This window comes from Phocoena phocoena, chromosome 7 (genome assembly GCF_963924675.1).
Source record: "Phocoena phocoena chromosome 7, mPhoPho1.1, whole genome shotgun sequence".
NCBI lineage: Eukaryota > Metazoa > Chordata > Mammalia > Artiodactyla > Phocoenidae > Phocoena > Phocoena phocoena.
This window is the reverse complement of record NC_089225.1, coordinates 88,180,716-88,192,630: the sequence shown is the minus strand read 5'-3', so window position 1 is coordinate 88,192,630 and position 11,915 is coordinate 88,180,716. Positions and strand designations below refer to the sequence as shown.

The 11,915-nt window shown below is 38.6% G+C and overlaps 1 protein-coding gene across 29 annotated transcripts in view; it reads right to left on the bottom strand.

Moving 5' to 3' along the window:
• Window positions 1–2,293: 2,293 nt before the first annotated feature.
• Window positions 2,294–11,915, bottom strand: part of MAP2 (microtubule associated protein 2) — a 73,168-nt gene continuing 63,546 nt past the window's right edge. For 24 of the 29 annotated variants that reach the window (XM_065880700.1, XM_065880701.1, XM_065880702.1 and 21 more), the window contains 3 exons: window positions 6,378–6,459; window positions 2,728–2,840; window positions 2,294–2,509 (listed from right to left, as the gene is read on the bottom strand). In XM_065880700.1, coding sequence (XP_065736772.1) covers window positions 2,294–2,509; window positions 2,728–2,840; window positions 6,378–6,459 — 411 coding nt within the window. Of the gene's footprint in view, window positions 2,510–2,727; window positions 2,841–6,377; window positions 6,460–8,419; window positions 8,513–11,915 lie in introns of all 29 variants that reach the window. The other 5 variants (XM_065880698.1, XM_065880699.1, XM_065880717.1 and 2 more) reach the window with 1 other exon arrangement.

Sequence of the window (11,915 nt, the reverse complement as noted above, 5' to 3'; positions counted from 1 at the left end):
TTACTTATTCTTAATGCTTATAAAAAATTTAAACCAGGTTGAAAAAAATACTTGTTTCACAGGTTAAAACTGTTCTAACCAGCTGTTAACTTCAGCTTTAATCACTATCTAACACTACCAAACACATAAGAAAATACCGTTAAGTCTCCACACTCCTATTCTTTCTTCTCCTATATTCTGGTGCATTTCAAGGGAAGCTGATGAATAAAATGCCCAGATGGGACAAATCAAACCTCACAGCAATAATTAGGCAGAAAACAGACACATCCACAGTCCTAATCAGTCATTTCTAAATCTTTGTCCTATAAAATAACTGATCTATAAATAGTTTCAGAAATATTTGCCTACGTAAAACCTCTTAGTTGAGAATGAATGGTGCACTTTTGCTCCTAGAGTTTCTTGTATGGAAGTCGCATCGGTTGTAATTTCCAATGGGTCACAAAATGGCACCCACGTCTCTGTCTTTGCATCCCTTGGCTTCTTTCTTAGACGCTACTACACTAGCTTGTTGCCTCAGTCCATATTCATCATTTTTTCCTTTATATTCGAGAATTGATTTGGCTCAAAGGAATCAAACGCCTACTGGACCATTTGCCTTTAACTGTTCAGATCCAGCCTACCATCCCTGAGCAAGAAAAAGAACAGATAAAATACTAGAAAGCATCCATCTAGCCTGGTAACCCGCTGCCTTATTCAGGCTATTGACTATTTCATTGCTTATTCATAAATCTAAGATGAATGATTTGTAAAGTGAATTAATAGATTTGTGATTTCTAGACCGTATCTAAAGTCAGAATGGTATTATCTACTGATAAATAATAGTGTTCCTTTACAGAGTACAATGTTGGAGTTATGAAAAAACTGATTTAGATATCTGCATCTCCAATATTTTATAGCTATAGCTTCTCAAAATCCTGTATTTTTCCCTTCTGATCAAGGGATCTTTGGGTATGGAGGTCAAACATTTTCTATCAGATAATTTAATAAACAGGTACTATTTGGAAGAATGGGATAACATGCCCCCAAATCCCACTGTTAGTTTCAACTTTAGCAAATGGAAAAAAAAAAGAAAAAGAAATCTTAAGAAGTCTGTTTCATGAATGATTACAGGAATAAAACCCAAACTATCCTGTGATTCAAAATAAGATAAATCCATAATCTTACACCAACAATCTGTAAACCCTTTTATGTATAACTGGACCCACCCCCACAAACTCCATGTTGGTGAAAGCAAAGAAAAACAAATTTTTTCTAGCATCACGGGAGAGACTTGTATCTGGCACTAAAACAGGGTTACAGCTTTGAGTTGTTACAGAAAGCAACTTCATGCTAAAACTTTTTGTCTTTTTAAACTTTTTTTTAATAGGGAAAGAACCCTGCTAACACCTACTTTCACATACCTAAAACTGCAACACCAAAGGGTGCAGGAGACACAGATGCTGTGAATAAGGAAGTATAATATTCAAGTATATGAGGAAGTATCACAAATGGCCACAGAGAAATATATATATATTTATATCTATAATACTGTATCAAACAGATGGAAAAGGGGTGTGAAACTGGTAGTGTGTACACAAATCTAGCTGATCAACCAACGTTCTAATCAGACACGAGTCCACCCTAATGAAAGTGCTTCATTCCTAAGAGATGCACTTTATACCACTTCCTCAACCACAGCTCAAATGCGTCGTAACTATTTCTTAATTAGTTAAATAATTTATTGGATTGACTTATACTCTGATATAATTATCCAGGTCCCAAATGTTAATAACTTAATTGAATCTTTCTTCCCATTTATACAAAATAACGCTTTAAAAAAAACTTATTTCTTACATGCTCTTCCCTTCCTGCAATCAGACTCCTTGATTTAATTTAACCTGTAATAAGTTACAATGGGCAGCTTTTTATCTTTTCACCCAGCAACAAAATAGTGAAATGAGCAGCTTGGATTTTAACAAGGCCTTTCAGGATGTAGTGGATAGCCTTCAGGCACATGAAAGGTAGAAATGCAATTTTTAAAATAATATTACTCCATGCAAAACAGAGCAGAGCAAAAATAATTGTCCAATTGTACTCATGTAAAGCCAGTATCTTCCTTTTACAAATGGAAATCAAGTCAATTTCTGCATATACTATTCTTTTTTTAATATAAAATTGTAACAGTTACTACAGTTTGGGAATGAGATTATTTATTTTATGGTTTGTAAAGAATGAATATAACACCTGCTCAGAGCCCACTCCTGCCAAGAGCTCATGCCTAAATAGTATTACTTCAATGCTAAACGAGAAATATTCACAAGCCCTGCTTAGCGAGTGCGGCAGTGACATCCTCGGCCAGGGTGGCAAGCTGGGGGGATTCGAGCAGGTTGATGCTTCCAGAAGAGGAGACGTTGCTGAGTCGTCGGGGGGATGCCACGCTGGATCTGCCTGGGGACTGCGTAATGATCTCAGCCCCGTGGTCCACACGGGCCTTAGCATGCTCTCTGAAGTTCAACTTTTGGCTGTCAATCTGTTTAAGACAAGCATCAGTCCTCGTTAACTCAAGCATCTTAACTGTCGCTTAGCTCTTTCTCTATATCCCAGAGCTGACGTTCATGTCACTTCTATTCAGCTCTACCATCCCTACTTCTAGATATCCAGGCCTTCAATTTGGGACCCATTTTGATGAAGAGTATTTCAGAAGGATTTTTTAAAAAGGCAAGATCGGCTCAGGATCTTGTTTCTTACCTTGACATTACCACCTCCAGGTACATGGTGAGCATTGTCAAGTGAACCAACTTTAGCTTGGGCCTTTTCTTTGAAATCCAGTTTCACACTCTCAATTTTCACACGCCCACCACCTACGTAAGAGAGGAGAAAGGCTTTTAAATGCCTTGCTAAAATTAAATCTTATATTTGTGGTGACTAGTTCCCCAAAATGATTATAGTAGGTAGACCATGGCAAACGACAAACTTAATGAACTCTACTATCCCTCTGACCATGGATGTGAAAGGAATCTTTTAGATTTCTAGACTACACCATTTTCCCCACACCATCTACGGTAGTGACATCCTTTTTGTACCATTACGTGGATTGCTCTACATGTTAATTCCTTTCTCCTCTACTCAGGTCTAACCTAAAATATCAGAGGGTTTTTTCTTGTCTGTGTGATAAAAACTCTAAAAATAACGCAATGAAAGTATCATATGTATCCTTTCTCAAACTTGGCACATTTAGTCTCTTATTTCTAAGGGAGCAAATTAAATTGCAATGAAGCTCTTCTTTATTTTTCTTAATGGTAATAGGTCACTTGTTCAAAGAACTATTAGGCTAGCAATGGAGTGCATGTGGGTAATATTACCGTTTGTCAATTTTCAGCATTGATAGCTTGACTGATGAAACTGGAGTCAGGGGCTAAGTTGCTTAAGAGCTTCCATTTTAATTAGCAGATGGAGTGATAGGAAGAGACTCTTAGGAGATCCCATTCTTTTCCAGATGCCATAGGACCAATGTGACTCTGACTTTGATCTGATAATACTGAGACAGAGTTTTGACCATGCCATTTCCTTAAATGCTAATTAGTCTGAAACTCGAGGATCTGCTGATAGATGAGAGTGCCATGAGCCACCCTTCTGTGGCACTCCCCATTTCTGCACACCTTTCTCAGGCTTATGAATGTAAGGAGTTCTACATTGAGTTGTCCTTTAGCCTGTTCTTGAGCCTGTCTGCTGATGTCTTTGACCTGGAAGGAAGCTGGATTAGATACCTTTACCTGTCTCCACCTAAGAGATTAGCTTTGACTTGCATTATTCACTTGGTTTTGGCTCTATGCATTTTTTTGCAAGGCCAGTGGTAAGCCACGTGACGCTCTACTATCATTGCATCTCTCTTGGGATTTTGATTTGGGAAGAATACCTGAGGGACTCTATGGAAACATGGAAGAGATTTTTCAATTTTGGACTCTTGCTGCTTATTTATCTCTGTAGACGAGAGAAAGGTCTGTTAAAACTTTACAGGTCTCTTAGGCCTGTGGTGTTTTTCTCATGCGATACCTGGACATTTATATTAACACCCAATTACCTGGCCTTGAAATTGTATGGTGTTACTGGGTTAAATTTTGAAGATTCATTCATTCTCCTCCTGAAGGCTTAGGATGTACATGATGTTATTTAACTCATGCTTACAGAAGACATGTAGTTGTCCTTCCCTCAAAAGATGCATAGCTGCAGGAGTGTTATCCTTCCAACATTTTACTTGGCCCCGTGGGTCTCACTTGTTGGTTGTTAAAGGATTAGTGTGATTCATAAAACATAATTATATTGGTTAGAGTCTAGAAGATGTTGAGCTTTCAGCTACATGAGATCAACTTTCTTAGGATCTTACTTTTCTATTTTTTGGTGGCCTCTGATAGAAATTGTCTTTTCAAGTTTTCTTTTATGGTTATATGTTGTGTCTATGTAACCTTGTTAAAATTTTTTTGAACTGTAGTTTGAGAGAGAGAGAGAAAAAAATAATGTAACATTGACCCAAAATATATTCAGAAAAGGAAGACTGAGAAGTCTATTTCTGTTGAAGTCCTACTAGGTATTTTTACGTAACTCTTAGAGAAGCCCATTTGAATTCAGACATCTCTGCCTTTGGTTCTCAAAAATTCTGGCCCCATCAGGAGCAGTAACTGCAGAAGACTATAATCCCCATCAAGCTTCATATGTCCCGAAGTGAAGTCCACAAGACCGGATATTTCAATTTGTGGCTCCAGGTATCAAATTGTTTCCTTTATTTTCTCCTTAGATATTCCACAATCCAAAGTAACTTTGTGAAAAGCTTGCTATTGACAAGGATCATTGAGCTAATACATCTCTATGAACTTAGTCACCTGGTTCATTTATTACGAAGTAAGAGCTAGATTTAGAAAAAGGTGGGAGTCCATGACAATAGCCTTTTATGACCAGTAAAACATACACAGAATATTTTCTTATCTATATAAGATTTTTCTGTGCATCAAGACCCCAGGTGAATTTAACTAAATGTATACTTACTGTCTGGAATGAAAGAATCCAATATTGTCTTTTGTATTCTGGAAGAAAGTAGGCAGTGTAGCCAAATACTTCTATCATACTGTTGACACAGTACAAAGTCAACTAAATGTTTGTAGACTTAAGTAATAGATGGGGAGTTGTGAAGATACCCACATGGGAACATATCCCTGCTGTTTCCTAAATGACAGAGAGCTAATTCCGGGGTAGCAATTCTGAAACCAGGAATGGAGATTCCTTACTCGTAGTTTCTAACTCCTTGACTTGTCTTATGAACACCCTTTGCCAAAGAGAAGCCCAATTTCTCGATATGTTTCCAGTTCGTTTATCTATTTTGAAACATATCCTATCTACCTTTGTTTCTCAACTAATAAATTCTTCTTAATAATCTCCTGGTCAGAAATCTCATTGGGCTCAATCATTCTTATACCTTGTTTTGATAACATTTGAGACAATGATTAATAGGAATAACCTATTACCTGGTTTAATTAAGATGCCAAGCATAGATGGTTAAAACCAATTGCTTCCTCTTGTCCTTCAATGGTATATATAAATTGTGTCAAAATATTCTCGAGAAAATTTACAAATTTGACAGTTGTCCATTATTTACATATGCATGGAGGTGGAGTTTAGCAAAAACATAATACATGATACTCAGAAAAAGTGACTCATAATACATTAGAGGGAATTAAAGAGGGAAAAATCCCCAGCAAGGTGAGTAGAAATTCTACCATAGAGCATCAGTCTTATGAGATATTCTAGAAAAACAAGAGGTCCATGGTCAAATGAGTTGGGGGAGACATTGCATTCTGAGGACTCACAATGCTTATAGACCTGGATCTGAGAAATTCAGCAGAAAAGTTCATTTTTTCAGCTTTGCTTCAGCACAGTCCTTTTTTCACATAATGTAGAAAAACAATTTCTTGAAAAACCTTTGGAAATGCTTCTTTCAGTGTATGTATTATGTATAAATACATGGCCCAATGTATTTTATAGACTATATATTTCCAACGAGCTCCAACATGCATGTTGCGTACATCGAGATAAACGCATCTCATGTACCTTTTAATTTTTATTTATTTATTTAATTTTTTTTTTTGTCTTTTTCTCTCTCTTTTTTTTTGTACCTTTTAATTTTTAACATGTCCTATGATACATGGCCTGTGTGTGGTAACTAAGTTTACTTGTCCAAGTGAAGATGCCTTGAAATTTCTAATGTAAATTTCTATTAATAAAAGCATGACGTATCAGGATTTGGAAAAGTCCTTCCAATTAGATATTTCACAGCAACACAAATTTTGCTTGTCAATTTCTTGAATCCAATCTAATATCTCCCAGACTACTAAAAAGAACGGATTTACCTGGCCTGTGGCGGATGTTTTTCAGAGAGCCGCATTTGGATGTCACGTGGCTTAGGTCTATCTTCTTGGTGACAATCTGTACCTGTGTGAACCACATAAAATGTGCTTAAAGTAGTTTAGACATAAACAACCCCCAAGATCATAAGTCAAATCTAGAAACATATCCAAACTCACAACATACAACAACATATACATACAAATGGGAAAACACAATCTTCCATAGATCCTCCCACATGTTTGGTTGGAAAGAAAAACCAAAGTGAAGGAAAATCCTAGAATAGAAGATTTTATTAGCAGAAAACAGATCATGCCCCAAGGGGATAGAAACACCTGGATGCATAAGGCAAGCTTCCACCCAGAGAACGAAGCCACACGGTGTCAAACCTTTCCATAAGCAAAGAGCCAAGTGAAGAGAGAAATTATGCTTTAAAAAGTGATTTTTACATAAAAGTGACCAACTTTGCTCATAGAAACAAGAAGTCCAACACTGCTTCAAGATAACAAGAAGAAGAAAGCTCTAAACATGCTTTTCTAAAAGACCATTGTCATGTCTTGGCTAAATGGAATTTTTATTGCACACCAAATTATCTATAAAATGACAGCATTTTTTCTTCTTTGTGTCTTGTTGAAATTATTTCATCTCCCAATATTTGAAACAGTGCTTTCCAAGTGTGGTTCCTGGTCCATTTGCATCAGAAATACATGGGAATTACTTAATTGAACACTGGAAATGGCGTCAGGGAATCTGCACATTTGAACAAGTGATTCTTCTCTAGGGGAAAATTTCAGACTACTGTTTTGGAGGTTGGAAGCTCCCTTACTTACTTTAGAGATCATTAGTTATCTCAATTTATCCTTTTCCATGTAGGTGTTTTGACCGGCAGCACCCATAGTAGAGGGCAGCTGGGTCTACCCTCTGATACCTTCAAATTATTTCCTAGGACCAAGATTGCTTCTGTGAAAGTACCACATGGTGAGAGCTTACAGTCAGGGCAACAGGAAGGAGGGCAACCTTGTCAGTGTAAATGCTGAGCCTGAAGCTTAGCCCTGCACCCTGGAAAGAGCCCAGAAAACCTTGCTGTGGTCCTCTCACATGGCATATTTTCACACCCAGTGGAGCGACTTTGAACATCAGGTGACAGCTCCTGCTAGAAGGGACTTGCTTGTCTCTCCTTTCACTGCTTGACTCCGTCTCTGCCCGGTTGAGGAGCAAGGAACCAGGAGTCATTAGATAGGTGAGAATTCTGGATTTGATAATCTATAAATTACCTCAGTCACAGACGGTCAGAATCTGAAGTTTAGGTGACAGGATCTGTAGTATAGAGAGTCACCCAGTTCGCCTTTTTTGTTATTCTAATTTTACAAAGAACCGTGCTTTCTTTAGCTTGAGTTTGCCTGTTTCAACTCTTCCTCAACTACATTTGAGAAACACGGATTCATCTTTCCCTTTCTCTCATAGGATATTATTTTCACTCAATTTAAGAGACAGGAAAAAATTCCATCAAGACAGAGTATACTGGGACTTGAATCTTTTCACTGAATTACAGATGAGCCATGCTTCACCAGTTTTGTATTATTCCAAATGATATCCCAACTCTCATGAATAATGAAGCACAAAATATTGACATTATACAGTTTGGGTACTTTCAAGTACATCAGACTTTGCCTCAAGAGTAACTTAAATGGAGCTAGAAAAGTGTGTGCACAGCTGACTTTTACAGGGGAGTAGAGACAGCATGAGAAAATACCTTGAAGCCAAAGGCCAGCAAACAAATTGGCAAGTGAGGTGGGTTTTCCATCTCCCCGAAAACCATGGTGTACCCCATTAAAAAAGCAAGAATTCGCCAGTGATCTTAGAGGGAAGGATGGGAAGGCCATCACCAAAAATGCAAGGTTGACAAGCTCCCAAACCAGGGGGACGTGTGGAGCAGCAACAAGAAGGGGGGAGTGTGTTGGGAGGGAGGCAGGAAAGGAGACCAAGTGCCTGCCGTGCAGATGGCTCCACACAATCAGGACGGCTCCTCACAGAAGCTTCTACTTACATTTCCGCCCCCAGCAGAATGTTTGATGTTATCCCTGGAACCACATCTGGACTGAACCTTGCTAAAATCAATCTTCTGGTTTAAAATCCTAACCTAAAAGGAATTGGAAGTAACTTCACTGTGCATTTTTCTTTCAATATGCTGGGTATAGGGAACCAGAAATGGGCAGCACCAGAGGCTCCAAACTCCCTTCCACCTACGTAATCATTTAAGAGAAAAAACTAACACTGAAATTGAAGAGCAGATCTATCATATGAATATGAGCCCCTTTTCTCCTGCACCCCGCCCCCCCAAGGGCCAAATGCTTGAGAGCCTTAGATATCCCAGCCGTAGGCTGCTATAATCTGGAAACAATATAGGAAAAGAAAAATAAAACTTGAATTATCTGTGAGGAGGAGGCTTCTGATATTGTGGGCAACGCTGGGACTCAGGTCCACTCTCTGGAAGGGCCAAGATTGTAGTTCAGCCCAGGATCCTGAAGGATACACCAGTGCCCCCTCCTCCCCCTTAATCCCTAAAGTGTCACCCATCACAATTGTGAATCACCTGGTACACTTGACTTGACTATGATTGGTCCACAAAGAACAGGTGAGGTTCACATTGGTCTGGCTGAATGCTACGGGTGAGGGTTCTCATTCATCCAGGGGAAGAAGCCCTGGTTTCCCAAGACGGTCAACAAGGAGGCTCTGGGCCTCCTCTCCTGAAAGGATTTATGATTCCCTTGCTGGTTTGGCTTGGTAGCCTTTTGAAAGGCCTCTCTCTGACAACTGCTCATAAATAGCCATTATTCTTGGATTTGGTGTGAAAGCATTATTTCCGTTTTTAGAGGCGAGAAAACCAAGGACCATTAGCTAGCTGACTTGTACTGAGTCATGAACAGGTAGTCCAGGCCTTGGTTGGGCCCAACAGATATGAGGTTAGGTGTTCTATTTCTATTTTCAGCAAGTCCAGTACTCACCTTGAAGGCAATAGTAAATCCAGGTAATAGCAACTCCAGATCTGGAAAGATATTACTCCGGTGTAATGTAATGTGCAAAGTAATAACTCTTGTAGCTTCGTTCATGTGTTTTTGAATTGTGCGTGTTTTGGAGGGCCAACAAGCAATGTAAGAATGGAAGGAAAGGTTTATTTTTGTTTGTTTTATCTTACTTTGCCTACAACTACCCCCCAATAGCTAAAGGGAAATCACGTCTTTAGTGCTTTAGGGGACAATTTATCCTCCTATATATGAAAAAAAAAAGCTTAATAAAATTACCCTAGATATACAGCTGTCTCTAAGAATGGTATCACATCTCTTGGTATTCGCAACACAGAGTAAAATATTCAAGAGCACGTTGAATCCTGACTAGTTTTAACTAGACAAAGCTTAAATTGCAGCATCTGCCTAACATTGACAAGATAGCTCGTTCCTTTCAGGGAAGTATCATCCACAGCTCTCATCGGCAGCCCAAGGGAAGGGCCTCTCGTCAAAATCTGAATTCAGAAGACATGATGATTGGGCCACTCTAGGGCATAATACAAATTCCTATTAAAAAAACGGGGGCTATCACAGAGTCTGTATCTAGCCACATGTGTAGTTGTACTGTAAGAGTTTCACATGAATTGTAGATGCAGATAATGAAGGCAATAAGGGCCACTACATTTCAAACCTCACAGGTAAGTTATTTTTAGAAAGTAAATAATTTTGATTTGTTATTTCTAATAATAATACTTTCAATTATTCTCCATAAGGATCTATTTATTTTGGCAATGAAACAGAATTCATCTAAGCCATTTTTCTAATCCTTGGGGATATACAGAGTCTCATATTTCATTTACAAATTTTAATTTAGAGATCATAAGAGTACCAGTCAAGTGACTCATTACCAAGCGACCAAAAGCCAAATGTTAAATCTGACTCATCTGTTGCAAATATGGAAATTCCAAATTCAGTTATATAAATTTGTTTGACTCTAACTTTTAATCAATTGTTTGACAATTTTTATGATTTCGAAAACAAATGATTCAAACCGAAAGGGGACACATTGCCTGCATTATTTAGAAATGATTTAAATCTTAAATTGTAAAACTTCAAGGCCAACTTCAAAGTCGATTTTCCCGAGAATCATAGATTTTCTAGCGGAAAAAACTAGCTGGCCTTTTTTTTTTTGGTACGCGGGCCTCTCACTGTTGTGGCCTCTCCCGTTGCGGAGCACAGGCTCCAGACGCGCAGGCCCAGCGGCCATGGCTCACGGGCCCAGCCGCTCTGCGTCATGTGGGATCTTCCCGGACTGGAGCACGAACCCGTGTCCACTGAATCGGCAGGCGGACTCTCAACCACTGCGCCACCAGGGAAGCCCTAGCTGGCCTTTTTTGATGGTAGACTATATTAACCCATGTTTGCTCAATTTGACATGCATTAATAACACATTCTTTACATATTTCCATAATTGAAAAAACTTCATGGTACATATATATATATATATATATTTTTTTTAAGATGTTGGGGGTAGGAGTTTTTATTAATTAATTTTTGCTGTGTTGGGTCTTCGTTTCTATGCGAGGGCTTTCTCTAGTTGTGGCAAGCGGGGTCCACTCTTCATCGCGGTGCGCGGGCCTCTCACTACCGCGGCCTCTCTTGTTGTGAAGCACAGGCTCCAGACCTGCAGGCTCACGCACAGGCTCACGCACAGGCTCCAGACGCATGAGTTGTGGCTCACGGGCCTAGCTGCTCCGCGGCATGTGGGATCCTCCCAGACCAGGGCTCAAACCCGTGTCCCCTGCATTAGTTGGCAGATTCTCAACCACTGCGCCACCAGGGAAGCCCCATGGTATATTGCTTTTGTCTAAAATGAGGCAAAGTATGACATTCATTTTGCTTAATGGTTGAGTGGACAGAAATAAAACCACTCTGGGCAGTGAATGTTTGATGTTCAGTAAGTTTTACACTCTAGCTTGACAACTTGTGTTTGAGTCATGTGACTCACATTTATGCCTTAGCAAAATTACAAAATACTTCATGCCAAATATCTCTAGGATCATTGGCAAATAACACCTTAGAGAGTTAATTCCACAAATACAGGCAGTCCTCAGAAACCATCCCATAAAATAGAAAAATAGATGACTGCTGTGAAGCATAAGGCTTTATTTCAGATTAGTTTTTTTTATCAGAGTTGAGTTTAACTTTCTGTTCTCTGTGGATAGATTGAAATAAAAACTATTTTCTTTGGGAAGAAATTTTCATTGGACTTTTGTTTTCCTAAAGCCTATGTCAAGAAAAATTATGTTAACATCTTAGAGACTGCCTAGAAAAAATATAATGACCTTCTAATTTACAAATGAACTAATTTTCTATTTAAATGATACGAAGGAAAAATTATTTGAATAATCATTATCCAACATTAACTCTAAATCACACTTTAATCTTTGTTAATTTCTTTCAATCAAAATTTTTACTTGCTCTATTAATGCAAAGAATATGACAACCTTTCCTCCTGCATACTTCATAGTGGAAGTG